This window comes from Amblyomma americanum, chromosome 2 (assembly GCF_052857255.1).
Source record: "Amblyomma americanum isolate KBUSLIRL-KWMA chromosome 2, ASM5285725v1, whole genome shotgun sequence".
Taxonomy (NCBI): Eukaryota; Metazoa; Arthropoda; class Arachnida; order Ixodida; family Ixodidae; genus Amblyomma; species Amblyomma americanum.
This window is the reverse complement of record NC_135498.1, coordinates 26,697,208-26,716,351: the sequence shown is the minus strand read 5'-3', so window position 1 is coordinate 26,716,351 and position 19,144 is coordinate 26,697,208. Positions and strand designations below refer to the sequence as shown.

The 19,144-nt window shown below is 51.6% G+C and overlaps 1 protein-coding gene across 2 annotated transcripts in view; it reads left to right on the top strand.

The window, feature by feature from the left end:
* The window catches only part of anne (polyamine-transporting ATPase anne boleyn), a 138,300-nt gene that overhangs the window by 25,471 nt on the left and 93,685 nt on the right, over positions 1-19,144 (top strand). Inside the window, exon 1 of one of the 2 annotated variants that reach the window (XM_077653590.1) lies at positions 8,304-9,170. The exons of the other annotated variant lie outside the window; for it this stretch is intronic. Coding sequence (XP_077509716.1) covers positions 9,038-9,170 — 133 coding nt within the window. The 5' untranslated portion in view covers positions 8,304-9,037. Of the gene's footprint in view, positions 1-8,303; positions 9,171-19,144 lie in introns of those variants that run through there. 2 annotated transcript variants of the gene reach the window in all.

Sequence of the window (19,144 nt, the reverse complement as noted above, 5' to 3'; positions counted from 1 at the left end):
GAGAGGCCTTTGCACTGCAGTGCGTGTAGTAAGGCTGATGATGATGATGGAATCGGAAGCGTGCGTTGATGACCGAGGCAGCTGCGGAGTAATTGGACTGACGCCGGAAACTAGAACAAAGGCTGGCACGTGCGTTTTGGGGTCAGCGATTTCATCTCTTTAGCCACCCCGAAAACACGTGTGCACGCTCCCCTTTATTATGTCCCCTATCTTTACAACCTGCTCTCGCCGGCGCTTCATGAAGCGCTGTTCGCTGCGACACCCGCCAGGTTATCTGTTCATCTTTTTTTTGTTATTTCCTCGCCTCAGCTGCCCCGTGCGCGCATTCCACTGGGGGCAAAGTGCGGCGATGACGCCGGCATGAGAATTATTTCATGAATCGTGATTAGTATGAAGGAGAGCCTTATAATTACTACAGCTAGTTACGACTTGCAATGTAATAGTTGGAAGTGCCTTTGATCACATGCTCTGCGTAAGTTCGTTGTCAGCGGATTATTACCACTGCTGAACCAATTCGTTCAGTTGTTCAGATCCCCCAAATACCCGGATGGCGTTAAGGCGGGAATGAGTTTGGGGTATAGAGTGGTGCGATCACGTTCTTGGGGCATGTGTTTAGGCTTTGTGTGACAGGAATGTATGACATATGTGTCAGGCACGTATCCGCGGGGGGGGGGGGGGGGGCTTCTACCCCCTCCCCCCCGATTCTCTCGAAATGCACTGGTCATTTTGGACATCTGCGAGTCCGAAACCCACTCCACAGCCCTACCCCGAACAAAAATTTCTTACTACGTGCCTGACATATGTACTATAGGTCGTGTGTGCGTGGACATGTGCCTTCTGGACTCATCTATTCCCTCCCATCCTGACTTTCTAGCTATTCTAGTTGTATAATCCTGCCAACGTAGAGGAATGAGGCGGGTACATTATGCGATAAGTAACATACATCAATCTTCCGACCAGAGATTTTGATTAGCGCTTCACAAATCTCTTTAACGCGTTTGCAGCTTAAGCAACTGCTGCGGTTTAAAATCCACGGCGTCACCGGTGGTTTATCGAGCGGGCCCGCCACTTGTTGCGTCGGATTCCGACTGATGAGGGCAAAAAACAAAAATGTCCGGGATAAAAAAAAATCGGTGGGTGTGTACTGCGTTGCATGCCTCGCTGGTTGCGACACCGGTCTTGTTGCGTCGTGACACCGCGCGTGGGCCCTGGTTGCTAGGTTGCCGCGCGATTGCAACGCTCCCTCCCCCCCCCCCTTTCTCCGTTTTCTCTCGCGTGTCCGTTCTTCTTGACTGCGCCATTCATTGATCGGCTTCTCTCGCTGGGCGGCCTTGCTTCCCGTTGACGACGCCGGTGTACACGGGCGTCTACAGCTACGCTCCAATACACCTATATGGCAGTAAGAGGACAGCCTACTCCCTTTTACGCCTTTCTCTTTAGAGTATACACTCTGAGCACGAATACACCTATATGGCAGTAAAGAAGGAGTAAGCTGTCCTCGTAGCACTTCCTTACTCCCTTTTACGCCTTTGTTTAGAGTGTACACTCTAAACGCGAATACTCCGATATGGGTGTAAAAAGGGAGTAAGCTGTCCTCTACACACTCCTCTTTTGTAAATGGGAGTGCGCTAGAGGACAGCTTACTCCCTTTTACACCTTTCTGTTTAGAGTGTACACTCTGAGCACGAATACACCTATATGGCAGTAAAGAAGGAGTAAGCTGTCCTCGTAGCACTTCCTTACTCCCTTTTACGCCTTTGTTTAGAGTGTACACTCTAAACGCGAATACTCCGATATGGGTGTAAAAAGGGAGTAAGCTGTCCTCTACACACTCCTCTTTTGTAAATGGGAGTGCGCTAGAGGACAGCTTACTCCCTTTTACACCTTTCTGTTTAGAGTGTACACTCTGAGCACGAATACACCTATATGGCAGTAAAGAAGGAGTAAGCTGTCCTCGTAGCACTTCCTTACTCCCTTTTACGCCTTTGTTTAGAGTGTACACTCTAAACGCGAATACTCCGATATGGGTGTAAAAAGGGAGTAAGCTGTCCTCTACACACTCCTCTTTTGTAAATGGGAGTGCGCTAGAGGACAGCTTACTCCCTTTTACACCTTTCTGTTTAGAGTGTACACTCTGAGCACGAATACACCTATATGGCAGTAAAGAAGGAGTAAGCTGTCCTCGTAGCACTTCCTTACTCCCTTTTACGCCTTTGTTTAGAGTGTACACTCTAAACGCGAATACTCCGATATGGGTGTAAAAAGGGAGTAAGCTGTCCTCTACACACTCCTCTTTTGTAAATGGGAGTGCGCTAGAGGACAGCTTACTCCCTTTTACACCTTTCTGTTTAGAGTGTACACTCTGAGCACGAATACACCTATATGGCAGTAAAGAAGGAGTAAGCTGTCCTCGTAGCACTTCCTTACTCCCTTTTACGCCTTTGTTTAGAGTGTACACTCTAAACGCGAATACTCCGATATGGGTGTAAAAAGGGAGTAAGCTGTCCTCTACACACTCCTCTTTTGTAAATGGGAGTGCGCTAGAGGACAGCTTACTCCCTTTTACACCTTTCTGTTTAGAGGGTACACTCTAAACACGAATACGCCTATATGGCAGTAAAAAAGGAGTAAGCTGTCCTCTAGCACTTCCTTAATCCCTTTTACGCCTTTCTGTTTAGAGTGTACACTCTAAACGCGAATACGCCTATATGGCAGTAAAGAAGGAGTAAGTTGTCCTCTAGCGCTTCCTTACTCCCTTTTACGCCTTTCTGTTTTATAGTGTACACTCTAAACACGAATACGCCTATATGGGGTAAAAAGGGAGTAGGCTGTCCTCTACCACAGTCCCTTTTTGTAAAAGGGAGTGCGCTAGAGGACAGCCTACTCTCTTCTTACACGTTTCTGTTTATAGTGTACCGTAGTGACAGCAATCATTGGCAGCCTGTGACTTCACTCTAGCTGTCATTTGTGTCGGAACGCTTAAATTCACAACTGTGTTTCTTTTTATTTCAGTGTTAACCAGTTTACGACTGTGGCGTTTTTGCCTTTCGGTTATAATTAGGGGATTTTTCGCATGCCGTGGCTGCGTCCTTGTCTATGGGGGACGCCGTAGTGGAGGGCTCCGGACTATCTTCTACCAGGTGGGGTCCTTTAACGTGCGATAAATCACACAACATGCGGGCGCTTTTGACATGTCGCCTCCGCAGAAATGACCGACCAGCCGCGTTGACTGAGCGGCTGTGTCGTTCGGCCGTTGGTCACGAGGTCGAGGGATCGTATCCCGTCTGCAAGGAAACGTCCATGTGGCGTTTGATGTCAGCCCATGTTTGAGAACACCGAGTGTCGGAAATTAATCCGGAGCCCTCCGCTCGGCGGCTCCTTCTCTCTCCCTCCGTTCTTTAACGGCCTATTTCACCACTTTTCCTCGTGCCGCCATTGAGTGAGAGAGTCAACTTTCATCATGACAACGCCGCCAATACCACCACGGTAATCCCACGGTCATCCATCGAAATGCGGCCATTGAAGGTCGAACCCGCAGTCTCGTGCCCATTGCTATAGGGCGCCATAGTAACTGAGCCAACGCAGCAACTCGCGTGGCTCTTGCGACGGTAGCGAGATTGTGGTTCAGCTGACTTTCAGTTCCACGAACAGCTGCCTCTTGCAGTCCAATGTCGGAACATGTCGACCCTTGGGCCTGTTGTGAAAAAAAAAGGTGTGAAAGAATTCTAAGTCTGTTTCGCGTATGCGGCCTACTAATCATGTATACATACCGCACTGCCTACCAGGAAAGCCCCGCGTTTTTTTCAGCGATTAGGCGGACGCTATGAGGCCGCCACCCACAGGGCTGTATGTGAAGTTATGGTTTGGTTTATGTGGGTGTAACGTCCCAAAGCGACTCGGGCTATGAGAGACGCCGTAGTGAAGGGCTCCGGAGATTTTGACCACTTGGAGTTCTTTTACGTGCACTGACATCGCACAGCACATGGGCCTCTAGAATTTCGCCTCCATCGAAATTCGACCGCCGCGGCCGGGATCGAACCCGCGTCTTTCCGGTCAGCAGCCGAGCGCCATAACCACTGAGCCACCCACAGTGCTGTATGTGAAGTTATGGATGAGCCTTTCGTCATTGTTTAATGTGTTATCTTGCGACCTCCAGCGGAATGACAGCAACTGGACGACGGCAACCGAGGCCTCCGCGATAAGCTCCGACGCACTTGGCGGTGATAACGAGCGCATCGAATGTATAGGTCTTGACCGCGCATTGTTTAAACACGATGCCAATCTGCGTAGATAGCTAGCGTACGTTGTCGAGGTCAGTCCGGTTAGTCGTGGAATCGCCAGCGTGCGACCGCAGTCCCTCGGAAGCCTAGCGATTATACGCAAGATAACATCTCGCATCGTGGCGGTCGAAAACGAACGATATGGGGAGCACAATGATTCAGAACGTAAACGCCAAGCTTCGATACAAGATGCTCTTATCGGAGGAGGCTATCGGAGCTTGTTGCTCGGGGGCACTCGCATGCCATGAACTATACGCAGCCAAGGTTGTAAATATCTGCCAATCGCAGCTTGAGTATCATTCGCTGCCAAGCGTCAGCACCACTTCGAGGTCAACGTGCTCTGCACGTTGTTTCTGTGGGGACAGTTCAAACGGCAGGGCATGCAAATGGCGTCACGCGGTGAGCCATTCGGTTCCCACGAGGACTGTCTCGGCTCGACGCAGTGCAGCAACGCGACCCTCTTTTTTATTGTTTGTTTACGTCGAGGCATCGGAATAAGCTTTCGAAAAAAAAAAAAAACTGGTCTTATAAACAGGCATCGCACGTGTGTCGTGACCTTCGCTTGTTGACATGCCTCATTTTTCCGCTCTTGCTTCTGTTTCCCTGTGACCTTTTGCCTCGTTTACACGGAGCAGTTTCAACACGTGCTTTCTGGACTGTTGCGCAACGCGTGCAGCGCGCTGACGTTGCCGCTCGCTCCCTGCTTGCCACACGTAGTAGCACACACGGAATTCAAGTGGGAAATTGACGCTCGGGGAGTTAGTTCTCCCAGCGCAGGTCGATCATCATTGGCGTCCAATGCTCTTGTTTTCCTGGCTTTCACGAGAGGAGCCGCATTTTCGGGCGTTGAAACCAGGCCGTGCGCCTTGCCTTATTTTGTAACGTTTCGTTGCGCTGTCCTGTATTGCGGTCCTCGGTCGAGGCTCCGTATTTACATAACCAGTGTGGCGCGTACGGCACAAGTGGAAACGGACCACTAGTTCGTAAAACGCAACGAAGCGTTACAGAATATTGTCCCTTTATTCGCTGTCCGGATCCGTCACCTTCCCTCCTACATAGATTTTTTTTTCTATGCTTCTGTATCTTGGCTGTCTGCTTCCGCGTACCTGCAGGGTTTCGCCTCCGCAGCGCACTGCGAACGGCCGGCGGCAACGCACCTGCATTGCTTTTCGCATGACGTCAAGCGTACGCCGCGCTTACTCACGGAGGCTAAGGTCAGACGGGCTTTTGTCGGGAAGCTTACGCCAGCGCTAAACCGCCGGACCCAACGCAGGCTTTTTTTCACGCCGATCTCGGAGGCCGCCGCGTGGGAACGAGAGCTTGCGGCCGACGAGGCCAGATGGCGCCTCTGGTAGTTGCGCGCTGGGCGAGTTTATTACGTGTCGGTTTCCGTGAGCAGGCGACGCCGCAGCTGGGAACGAAATTATACTTCCGAGTTAGCTTTTTCGGGCAACAGCTGGCCCGTTCACTTTTATTCCGGAAACCTTCACTGAATACGCTCGAAGTACAGGTGCCCCACAAAAGTTTTCGGGACGCGAGAATTGCAGAACGGCTTAATTTCTTGGTTGTTTAGGAACGCAGCCACGAACTGCGCGGCGGAGAGTCATTCGGCCGCACAAAAGCCAACGATGACACCGCACCTGATGACACCCCCCCCCCCCCCCCTTCTCTATGTCACCCCACTACAAATTTCATGGCGCCGCTCGTGCCAGCCGCGAGTCTCATTGCAGCGACGAACTTCAGCTTTCTCGTTGTTTCGCTGCTCCGAAAACCTTTGTAGGCACCTGCACATCACTGTATTAATGCGTTTGGAGACTAAGGCAAAGAAACAACTTCCGGCTAGTTCGTGAGGATATCGCTGCGACTTAAACGCCATATGTGGCAGCGAGGACAAAGCTCGGTATGGAGTGAACGAAGGTCGCCATTGATTTATTCATCGAGCGACCCGATAAATCTATAGGCGATTCTTTGAGTACAGTGGCGGTAGCGGTTATGCGCAAAGAAAACAAGCCGCGGCTTTTTCAGTGGCGGTGAAAAACAATTGGTTTTGAGGAAAGGAGAGGGCGCAGTAAATGTTTCAGTTGGCGGCATAACCACCCGAACTTCGCTGTGAGGGAACGGATGGTTGGTACTTCAACGCGCACTGACATATCTGACGGGACGCTGGCGTGATAGCGAGAGAAACGCTTTATTTGGTGCCAAAGAAAGCGCCCAGCAACGCTTCGGCCTGTTGCACCAGGCCCTAGGTGGTCGTCCAGCTGAGCCTACGCCAGTTGAGGAGTGGAGATTGCTCCGGCACTTAGTACTCGAGACTTCTTCTCAGCGGACAAAAATTCGTCCGATGCACAGTTCACTATGAAAGCCTTCGTGTCACCCAGCCTGCATTTTTCGTCATCACCGCCGCTTAGCATAATGGACCGCAGTCAATGCTGGTCGTGGGGTGAGGAGAGGCCTGTGGAAGGAACGGTCCGTGCATATGGCAATGAAAGGCGCTCTTGAGGATAAAAAAAATTATATAAAATGAGCTTTCAGTGGTACAAGCGTTTCACTCGAAGGTATTTTAAGAGCTCGAACGAAGCTATAGTTGACCGGTTATTTGACCTTGCCGCGTGAATTGACCTTGGGTACTGATGCGGACGACACTCGGTAACACGATTAACAGGGCCTTACATGTAGCTTCTTACGCGCATCCTGATCACTTCTAAAAGACGAGGAGAGGGGAAGAAACAACTTTTTCTTTTCATCATTTCAGGAGTAGAAATAATCTTCAAAAAAAAAAAGAAAGGCACTTTATACTATTACTTTTATGCCACCAGCCACAACTGCACCGTTGATTATGATGGTGATGATGGATTTTTATGGCGCAAGGGCATCTATGGCCAAAGAGCGCCGTGGCACTAGCTATTTTCGATTACTCAAGGTGGGGGTCAAAGACCCGTTTTTCAAGCATTTCACCCCTGATAAGCCGAGCACCAGGCCAGGGGAAAGCTTGTACCCATTGCATCACCGGTGGGTACCCGGCGGCACTGGGGATCGAACCCCGCACCTCCCGCATGCGAGGCGGATGCTCAGATCACTAGGCCACCGCTGCAGTCAACTACACTGTTGAGTTCATTATTAGCCCGCCGATGTGGTCCAATGGTGATCGCGTTCGGCTACCATACCATGACCGTTCGATACCGTGTCGGGGTTCGGTCCCGACCGCGTTTCGATGAAACGCTAAGGCGCCCGTGTGCTGTGCGATGTCAGTGCACGTTAAATTAACCCCAGGTGGTCGAAATTATCCGGAACCCTCCACTACGGCGTCCCTCATAGCCCGAGTCCAGGTCCGAAAGACATGAAAGGCGGTAGGCGAGCGATATCAGCATAGTCGCATCGTCACCGACGGTGGAGTTTCACAATGAGCCGCTTTTGCGCGTCTCTTGCGATGAGAAGTTCCTCTCTAATTTCGTTTCCGCGTCGCGCGGGTTTCGGAATCGCGAGCGAGCGTGTCTTTGGAAAGAGTCACTTGCTAAAGTTCGGGGTCGTCGACTTGCCTGACTGACTCACGAAAAGCGCTCGCCTGCTCTTGCACCCGGTCTTGCACAATCTCTGTCTTCCGGCCACGTTACAATAGCGTTCAAAGATTCCTTGTTCGAAAGGTTGCTCGTCTGCGGATTGCTACCCAAATGCGAGAGCGATTACGGATTTTTTTTTTTCGCCACACTTTCACCTTTTTGCGCTATAAGCATCTTTCTGAGACGCGTACTCGACTGTATGTCAAGGAGAAAAGGCCTCTCTGGGCACAGTCTGTTTTGTTTCCTGGCGCGTTGCGGTGATGGAGCTTGCAGTCCCGCCATCGGAGTTGCGGATCTCGGAGGCCGCGCAGTGCGTCAGGAGCGCTTCGCGCGATCACCACCAGGCGGCGCCACGCTATCGCGCCATCTTCGCGAGGACCAAAGTCGACTCCTCCCCCTCGGGCTATCATCATCTCTCCATTGGGGGCTGCCCCTCTCGCTTGTCTCTAGCTGCTTGGGGTAGCTTGGGCTGCTTGCCGCTCGAGCGAACATAGTCGTCTGCACAAGGCGGCACCTGCGGCATTTTTTTTTCTCGGAGATCTGCTGCTGCTTCTGTCGTCTGCTACGAGCCGCGGCGGCATTCATCTCGTGCGTGTGTGCTGCGTTGCTGCTGCCTCTGCCGCGTTCGTGCTTCTCGGAAGTCCGTGTGTGCGCGTCCGCCCTCCTTTATCCGCCTTGCTCCAGTGTGCCGAGAAAGAAAAAAAAAGGGGGTTTGTGTTGCTTTTTCGTCTCCCTTCGCGTGGTCATCATCGCTCGGCCTCCGCGCGCACCTGCGCCGCCGTGTTGTCCCCCCCTCGCTCGCGTAATAACTGATGCTGCTGCGGCCTGTTGTAGGGCCCGTGAACCTTTCGGAGTAGTGTCGCTGACCGGCGCGATGCCGGCGTGCTGCTGCCGCACTCCAGCGAGCACGAAGAGCGCGCTAAACGCCGAGCCGGCTAGCTGACGAGCCGCTTCGCGGTACGCGGCGGCGAGCACGCCGTGCGGCTGCTCTGCTACCACCGGCGGCGCGTTGTGGTCAAGCGGTGAGCAGTGTCACTGCCGCGGCGCACGGTGGCGCGGGAAGAACTGGGCGGCGGGCGGTGGCGTGGGGTGCCCGCCGACGCCTCCTCCACCTCTTCGGCGAGCGGCGGCGACTCGCGGGCGGACAGCGTCAGCGGCGCGGACGATTTGAGTCGGGACGCGACGGCTCTGCTCAGCGCCATGGTGGCGTCCACATACAAGCTTCAGCATGAGAGCGTCGCGCTCGGGATGCTCAAGGCGGGCGCCAGGGAGGCCTCTTCCGCTGCCGTGAAGAACAAGGAGAAGGATGCGGACCGGAACCAGAAGACCCCAGGTAAACGGAGTCCTGCATTAGCGGTACTTGCGCGTGGACCTTAACGCGACCGCTTCGACCGCTTGTCCAAGTTCCATGGATAATGTTGTCCAGTCGGTTAGACGCTTTGACCCAGTGTGGTCCCAGATGGGCCTGGACGCCATGCGAACTTGGACATGGGCGCTCTCTGGGTGTGGGGTTGGTTGGGGTATCGCAGAACTTTCGCTGACTTTCTTGACCGTAAAATCGGAGGCCAAAACTTAAGCAAGAAACTGTGTCTAGCTACAGGTCTAGAGTTGGCGGCGGTCAGACTTGGAAACGGGACTTAAAGCAGAACTGAGACGAGTTTGTTTTTTCATGGCTCTAGACCTCGCCTTCTTCGCGCTTGTTTGGTTCGCCAACTGTGCATTTGTACGCATCTGCCGAAATTTTCGTCGACCATAGTCTGTAGTTTTGCTAGTTGGTGACTGGCGGACGTTATTTGAGAACGGCACATAGACGCGGGGCACATGGCGGGGAGGAGAGTTCGTTGCGGTAGTTGACAAGAACGTCGCCTTTCGAGAAGTTCTTAATCGCCCCGATGGCGCGCCATAATTGTCATTTACTGGAGCTCGCGTTCTGTCGGTCATTCGTTGCGTAGGTCAACCATGTATAGCGCTCAACCGCACCTGTGACTCCCTTGTCGCTGCGGAAACTTAAACGCGAGCACCGTAAAGACTGTTTCGCTGCGCGTGTAGCCCGTGGCCGAAACCGGTGCGGGTACCGGGAGGTACGTACTTTCGCCGGTGAATTCGCGAATGCACTTTTTCTCGCGTCTTGGGAGTTTTGATTGAAGAGCAAGTTGTTCTAGTGTCGTTTGGTCGTTGGCTGCCGCATATCGCCCGTGCTGTGGGCGACGTTGATTTCTACGCATGCAAACCGTGGACGTGACCCTAAGTACTAATTCGATACTCGTTACAACGAAATAATGGATATAGCGAAGGAATGACGATTCCCCCTTTGAAGCTCTTTCAGCACTGACTATAGCGAATCTACGGTTACAACGAATTAATCTCTGGGGTTCTTCAACTTCGTTATAACGGGGTTCAACTGTACCACAAGGTGTCATCATCCATATGTTTTGCTCTCGCCCGAAACTTGGGCACTTGACGTCTTATCGTTTAACGTAAATCTAACTGATGGCTTTGCGGCGATTTTTCTTCGTCCGTCTTTTTGCGGTTAACGGTAAAGCCCCTGACGCCAATCATCTGAATCGGTCGGGTGGGGCTATTCCGTTCCTGCGGTTTCGCTGTGCGTTCGGCGGGCGTATCGCGAGCCCCAGGAACAATGCGCGTAACGCAACCTGAAAAGCGTCTGATGCGTTATCACTGCAAGTCAGCAGAAAAAGAAAAGGGTTAAACACCGTTGAAAGAGCAGTGACGCCGGGACAAGCTCTTGTTTTTCACGTTTTGCCGACGTTACGGCGATCGTTTGATGGGCATGCATCGCTACACGTTCGCACCTTGCGCATGCGCTGCTTGACCAAACTTGGGGTTTTCCCCCGCAAGAAAGGTTGCTGCAGTACTAGCCGGTCGCGACTCTGAGCTTTATTTTTTTTTTATCTTTTCGCTCTGGCAGCATGTCTCCAACTTGTAGGGGGAGCGTTTTGTTGTCTTCTATAGGGCCGTGCACTATAGGGCCGTGCACTGTGTCTCTTTTCGTGTCGCCAGCGCTCGTTTGAGCTCTCGGAAGTGACAGGAACTACTGCGTGTACAAGGTGCCTAGATCCACTGCTATGGCAGCAGCAAACATGGTCTGATGAACGGTTCACATGGAGTCATCAATGGGCTCGCGTTTCTGGCATCGCTGGTGGCCATAGCCAACGTTGACAAACGATATACAGTATACACTACCCCTCCCTCTACATCGGGAAACCGGAAACTTCCAGCGACGCATAAGGGATCACCAGAGCGATGTAAGAAAGAACCGCGCATCAAAGAATTCAGAGCACGTGCGGTCCACCGGCCACGGGATAGTCTGGGATGAGGCGGCGATCATTACGAAGGATCCTGAAACCTATATATAAGCAATTACTTCCTCCTCCTCCTCCTCCTCCTCCTCCTCCTCCTCCTCCTCCTCCTCCTCCTCCTCATTCCGTCATCCCAAACAAAACAAATGTAAGTGGCTTTCAGCCGCACGTGTGCATCTTGACAGATACAGCTCCGTGCAGTGGAAAGTGTGTGTGTGTGAGAGAGAGAGACCTTTTATAATGTACAGTCGGGGACAAAAGTCTCTGGACCACGTGTTCCTCAAACGAAGCCGATAGCTCCACTATTAGCCATCGACTGGAGACCACACTCATGGGGATGTAAGAAAATTGTGACTTTCACTTCCACAAGTGTGGTCTCCAGCCACCGGCTAATGGCAGACCTGTCGGCTTCGTTTGAGGAACACGTGTTCCTGAGACTTTTGTCCCTGACTGTACGTACCTGTACTTTTGCGCGAGCGCCCAAATGGCATGCCGGCGGTGGTCCCCCTCACACCTTGTCAAAAAAAAAAAAAACGGTTCCTCACTAAACGCTCTGCGTCGTCACGGTAATTTAGTAGAGCGCGGATCCATCGGCCTGTGTGCCGACTGCGTTAAAAAAACATCCGCGATCTGGACGCATCACGACCTTTGGCAGCGTGTAGCATAACGTTGCGACATTCCGTCTCCCCCCCCCCCCCCCCCCCCCCCGAGCCATCTAGGTTATCTCAGAAGAAGGGCTGTAAAAGACGCTGCATTTTTTTTTTCTGTCCGCCGCCGGAACAGTGTGTGTAGCAACGAAGCGCCGTGTTGGCAGACAGCCTGCGGGATGCTGCTCAGGCGAGCGCGCACACCGCATAATAACCGTCGCGAAAGCTCGCGGTGAAGCTGAGAGCACGCAGTTCAGGAGCAGCTGGGCAAAAAAAAAAAAAAAGGTTAAAAGAAGGAAAAGTGAACGACTGTCTCGGCTTAGATTAGAGGAGATCGAGTCGATAACACTTCTTGGTAGGTTCGCTGCTTGAATAGAAATCGGCTCCTTGAACGACACGGGGACGCGTAATAATTACGAACGGGCAATACCGCGCGCGTATTTGTTCAGATGTTTTGATTATCCTTTTTTTTTTTTGTTAAAGGGCGTTAGCTCCTGCTTCTCGCATTCGAACGTTTCTTGCCTGTCCGAGATTTCAAGATGACGGCCGGAAATCTCTGGTCAGCAAAATGTAACCTTCATCACGTGCCCGCGCGCGCGCAGTCGTCGGGCTCCGATATATATATATATATATATATATATATATATATATATATATATATATATATACCGTCTGAGCTGGCGCCGAGACTGGTGCCACTTGGGGTCGCCAATGGTGGCAGAATTGTGGCCCACGGGTTTCGGGCAGAGAGTTAGGAGTGGTGGCAAACGAATCTCCACAATTCGGCGCACAAAGTTGTTAGTCGAGATGAAGCCTCGTACGTGTGCGAGGGATTCGTACCGACGACCTTTGGTCCTCGAAACCGTAAGACTTTCGCAGGGCCGTGGCGGGCGAACCAGTGGTCGGAGAGGAATGCGGGTGGTGCCAAACGAATCGTCGTTTCGTGATGTACGCATTGGTGTCCGAACATAGGTGAAAACAATTTAAATAACGCTCTTCATTTCATTTCGCATGGGCGAATCATTCTTTAATTTTTTTTTTGTCTGTTTAGGCCTTTGATGGCTCCAGTCACGTGATTGATGGGCTTATTCAGCACAATGATCGTCCACGAGTAAGGGTCGAATGTCCACGCCATGTATATCTCGCCCGAGACGGGTTGTAGTTCACGCACTAGTCCGAATTGTTTGGCCGCCGGTCACTCCAGTGTACACATAACTGGTCGAAAAGGCCAAATTTTGTCGAGCCACAGCGCCAAGGGTAATGGAGTTTTCGAAATTCTAAAAACTGATGTGGCTATTACTAAGGACCGGCTACAGATCCCTAATAGCAGCTAGGCGCCTCACTCTGCCAGTTAAAAACTTTATTAAAAAGTTGTCAACCAGCTTGCTACTAAAGACGGTTCACCGCTTCTCTGGTGTCCCCTAACACTAGTAATACTATGCAGCAAAAGCCACATTTTTACCCCAAAAAGCCTATTTTTGAAAATTCTTGAAAGTGTTCGCTGAAACACCCGGTATCACGGAATTAGGAGCCTTTGCGCATTTTTGTGATCACTGTTTGTTCACTAACTCCGGTAGCGGTACAGCTAAGCGAAACGTGTCACATTGATAGTTCCCAGCGATGCTTTTTTTTCTTTCTTATCTTGCTGCTTCTAAGACCAAAGGGTAAAGGATTGTGCACGCGGTCTCTGGAAGGCGGCGACAATGGGCGAATTAATCACCCTGTGGCATCGGCACCCGGGAACGTGTGCGCAAACAATGCCTTCTTCCACGACTCTCCACGCGGGAGCGTACTGTGACATCGCATCGATCGTGTATGTATGCGCGTGGAAGTTTCCAGATCGTTTCGTAAGCGAAACCACCGCCGAGGCGCAGCAGGGGTGTGCTTGCTGGTGCTGGCGTCGTGTGTGTGGGCGCTCGCTCTTTGGAGTGACCCCTGCGATTTGTTTGTGTATACGCGGGCCGAGAAATGTCAGTTCGGAGGCTGCATCGACCGCTGACGTGTAGGGATGGCTTTGGTGAAAACAAACCTAGAGAATGCATTGGAGAAATGCGAAAGCATTAGTGCTTGCAGCGACGTTGGTGGCTCCTAGTCGACTTTGGTAGCCCTTGTCCATATATGACGTCGTATGGGATGTTCTGTAAAGGTATTTGAAAAACTGCATGTCATCCTACTTCTCAGACACCGACATTCAGGGCTCCGTTTTTTGCTTTAACTATAATTAGTTGCAGTCAGACGTATGGGATGACGTCGCACCCCTATGACGTCACATGGTCTCTCTAATTAGCCCCAGTAATTATCCCGACCATCATCAGTTACCTCCGTTAATTGCCATCATCAACTTACACCGTTAATTGGTGTAATATACGAGTGTTGATAATTATGCCCGTTAATTAGTGTCATTAAATAATGACTGATGTTACTGACTGACTCGATATTGTTTAATCACTGAGTTTATATACTTCACCACACCACTCTTGCTTCCACGTTTTGCCGGACACTTCCGGTGCCGACGTAGCTATAGTCATTAAATAGCTAATGTTAATGACTAATGACTCTCACTCGATATTGTTTAATCAATGACTTTACATACTTCAGGTACATCGGCATCGGAAGTGCCCGCAAAACGTGCGAGTCAGTCATTAGTCACTAACATTAGCCATTATATAATATGGTTGTGCTTTCGTATTATTAATTCGGCTGCCATGTCTCGCGCTGGCTGAAATTCAGTGCATGTGCACCGCAAGTGGGGCAACTGCGACACCCGTAAACAAGTGCCATAACTCCGCGCGAATAATGACGAGGTCTGCTCACCCCCCCCCCCCCCACCCCCCCCCCCCCCTGAGATTTGGAACTCGAGGACCGGACACTTTTGAGCGGAGCTGTACTGGCGTGAGAAAATTTAAGCGCGCTGCGTAATAATTTGGCCGCACCTGTACGTCATTCTAACGCAGCTAACACCCGCTTCGTTTCGGTAATCCCGTGCTTGGAAGCTTCCAGCCCATCAGCCGCTTTTTATTGCGGAAGCACTGTACGGCTCATCGGCTACGAAGCCCGGTGTCGGCGTTGGCCAGCAGCAGTGGTCTAGTCATCCCGGCTGGCGTCACTGAGGTACCAAAGAAATGTAAAATTTCTTCCGAAGTTGCGCCCAGAACATTCAGGGTGCGAGGCGAGCGCGCAACCCATATAGGCCACAAAACCGCGTTGCTTTCTTGGCAAACAAAGGTGAATGTAGTATATGCGTTGCCTTACGACTGTGTGCTAATGAGTAGGTGTCGTTAGTTTGGTTTGGTTTAATGGGGTTTAACGTCCCAAAGCGACTCAGGCTATGAGGGACGCCGTAGTGAAGGGCTCCGGAAATTTCGACCACCTGGGGTTCTTTAACGTGCACTGACGTCGCACAGTACACGGGCCTCTAGAATTTCGCCTCCATCGGAATTCGACCGCCGCGGCCGGGATCGAACCCGCGTCTTTCGGGCCAGCAGCCGAGCGTCATAACCACTCAGCCACCGCGACGGCTAGAAGTGTCGTTAGAGAAAGGAAGGAAGAAAAAAGTTTAAAAAATATAAGAAGGAACTAAAAATGAGTAACAATGCTTTTGCATTAAAAACACTAAGGTGTAGCTTGAGGGCCCTCCGTAACTTCCAGCTTTTTGCGTGTGGCGACCCGCGTGACTACATACCGCCGGCCACGTGCCAGAGAAGAGGAGGCCGCTTATCATTGGTTCTCCTCGAAGCTCGGTGAGTGTTTGGAGGACAGCAGAAATCGGTGCAAAACAAAGTGCTGTATTGCATTGGGAGTCACGGTGCGAGCTGTGAGGCGCTTAGTGTTGGGCCCTCTGGCCATAACTGTCGCTGGGTGTGAATTACTTTTCAGGCGGGGATGGAATCGGAGCGATTCGGCCTGTCAGCAGCGCGGGCTGGGCAACATTATTTTTCTTTCTTTTTTTTCTGCCCACACTAATATATGTCACCCGCATATCATACCGCCACATGTCATCCATTGCCGCGACTGCCAACCACAAGAGGTTGCCAGTCACGGTACTTGAGATCTGTCCCAACGAAATATGCCTTCGTTCATTTTGGGTGTATGGCGAACTGCTTTTCAATAGCAGCGGACTTCATCAGCATCATAAGCCTAACTACGCTCACTGCTTCTTCCATGTCTCTCCAGTTAATCCTGTCCTTTGCCGGCTGCGGCCACTGTATCCTCGCGAACTTCTTAATCTCATCCGCCCATTTAACCTTCTGCCGCCCCCTGCTACGCTTGCCTTCTCTTGTAATCCAATCCGCCAGCCTTAGGGGCCAGCGGTTATCTTTCCTTCCCATAACATGCCCTGCCCAAGCGTGTGCGAACAGGCGCTTTAGCTTCAGCAGCGTTGCCTGCTATGTATGAAACGGAGTATAGCGATGTAAGGGATCTGTTATGTTTACGGTGGACGTATATTCTGTTTGTTTGTTTGTTTGTTTGTTTGTTTGTTTGTTTGTTTGTTTGTTTGTTTGTTGGATATCACCTGGACGGAAAGTTCCAGAATATATCCGAAAAGTTCCGCTTTCATGATGTTCAGCCGCATGTTCGGCATCAGGTTCGGCTGCAGTTTCGCTGCGATTTTCGGGCGATATTCGTCCCGATTTGCCGGGAGCGGGAGCTAAAGTGACGTCGTACTTGGAACTCCGTTTCTTCAAACTGTTGTGATCTGCATTCGCATGCCGTGCAGTGATTTGCGGAGACGTCGCGTCGGACTGAGCCGTTTTAAAACCATGGGCCACTATACTGCGTTGACGGGGGTCCTCTGTTTTAACGAGAGGGCATCGGCGCGTTTGGCCGATGTGGACTCTTGCACGTATCGGGAGACTGCGGCGCTAGTAGAGCCTGTCTGCGGAGTGACGTCATGGCTCCTTATAGGCGTATCCTCTGCACCGCGTACACACATCCGCGCGGAACACGAGCGCCGGGGACCTTGACACGGAGCGCACGTGCTTTTTCCGCTCGTGGGGCGGATTTGCAGTCGCTTGTTTCTCTCTCTCTTCATTTTCAGGTCTTCCTCTTTTGATTTTTTTTTTTCACTTTCCGTTGCACGCTGGCGCTTTCTCCGTCTGCGCTTGTCTTTGGTCTTCCGCCGGAGGCAAGGCGGGACTGGGCCGCATACAGTCTGTGTACGCTTGAGGTCGATAGAAGAAAGCGCCGCTCGCACCACTGTGTATCGCGCAGTTATCTTTCTTGCTCGTTCATGTCTCGGATGGAGCTGCCCCCTACCACGTTCGCAGAGCGACGCGTCTAGCCAGAGAGACCGCGGGCACCGCGCGAGTGCACGTGGGCTGTATGTATATGTACTCGTCGTATGCGTGACTAGGGTGAAAGCGCCGGCCGCTGCCGTCTGGTTCGCCGCGCGTGGCTTCCTAAGCGGGACACCCGTGTTCTCTCTTTCTATCTTCGGGGTCTTTCTTCGTATTAAGGTGGCATACCTACCTGTTCGCAGCCGGGCTGGGACGGTTTTGGCACCTTTCCTTGCAGTTGTCCTCGTTGCGTTATGAGCCTCAATGGAAATGGCTCGTTTACCAACTGGGGAAGGGAGAGGAGGAGGAGGATGGGGGGGGGGAGTGCTGGTTGCGAAACGGGTGTTGACGACGTAATACTTGTAAAGAAGATCTTGTTAAATTGAAATGAAATTCTTAGATGGGAAGGTGAATAACGAGGAAGAGGGGGGTGGAGGGGGGGGGGGGGGGGGGGGGGCTTCGATGACGACGGAGTTCTCGCTCCTTAGCCCGCATTTCTTGTCTCCCGAAGAAAGCGGTGCGCATATCTGAGCGAACACGCGAAGCGCGCTGCAGTCCTGGTTCGCTCATGAAGCTCGTGACGCAGACCATTTTTGACTCGGCTGAGCTGGGGTGTCGGAACTGGCAATCTTGACAATGGAGCCGAGGTCTCAAGCACGGTGCAAGGCGGTGAAGCTTGTGGCGTACAAGTTTTTGGCAGAGTTGGTGGTGAGCGGATTGGACGCCATGAAGAAGTTAGCGGAGAAAAGCGTCAAGTTTGTGTTCGCCTAGCTATGCGTCCGACGTGACGCTCCTGGCTGGCGGCTGTTGTGAATGATGGCACGCACGCACTTTCTGCAGGTTATTCAGCAGATACATATTAATGCCGTGCTTTAGGCCTGTGACTATGAGTAGAGTTGAGTTGTATGCTACAGGTGGAATTAGCCTTTCTTAGTCTGCCGGCAATTGCTCCACCGTAGCGTCAATTATATGTTAATAATGACCGAAAACCTGTCGGATCTGCACCGCTTTGCGCACAGTCACTTGTAATAGTACATATTCCACTCCCGCAGTCACCGTCTATGCACACATTCGCTCACTGTAGACCATAGTCCACTCCAGAAGCCACCATCTCATATTCAGTCACAGTAGAACGTAGTCCATTCCAGTGCCACCATCTATGCACACATTCGCTCACAGTAGAACATGGTCCACTCCAGAAGACACCATCTACGCACACTGTTCGCTTTATCCGGTGGCACATTATTTGAAAGGTCACAAGTAGCACTGGCGGTATACATGCGCTTCCTGTCTGCGTGCGTTGCGGGTAGCAGCTTGCGCTTGTCCTGCGTACTTGCCCCTTCCTCTCTTTTCTTTCCAGCGACATATCTTTTTTTTTTTCAGTTGGCATGTTCGATTGAGCGCTCTTTGTGGTGGGAGAAAACCAATGACCTTTCTGGTCGGCTCTGTTGTTTTCTTGGCTGTAGAGCGATCGCATATACAGAGCTGCCTTTTTTTTTTTTTTGCCTGCGGGCTTTTTCTCGTCACGTGAGTTAATAAAAATGAAAGCCAAATAAGACGTTAACCTGAACCTAAACGTAAGACCGATGGGCGCGTGTTCAAGTCCCACCGACGCTCCTGCTCTGACGGCGTAAACAGCGCGAGTGTATCCGGTTGCCGGCGGCAGCCGCCAAAGCGCGCAATATCGTCGATCACAATCCAGCTGTGAAGAGGCGCATGTTCGATTCGGTCGACGCGAACCGGCAGCCGGTGCATACACGCGCATCGCAACCGTTCGCGCCGCGCATTTTGTGCAATTATATTATAGCGCATTTTCTTCGAGCGAAAAAGAATCGCGCTTCTATACTCTCCGCTCAAGAAGATCCGAATACAGTCGAATCTCTGGGGATATCGATAATTCGCACTCTGCACTTTACGTTGACTAAACCGTAGCTTGTTTCAATAAACCACAAGGTCCAGCAAACTAGAAGGTCCAGCAATCCAACCAGAAGTTCCAACAAACGAATATGAAGTTCCAACAGTTCCAACAAGCAAACGAAGTTCTACTAAACCAGAAGTTCTACT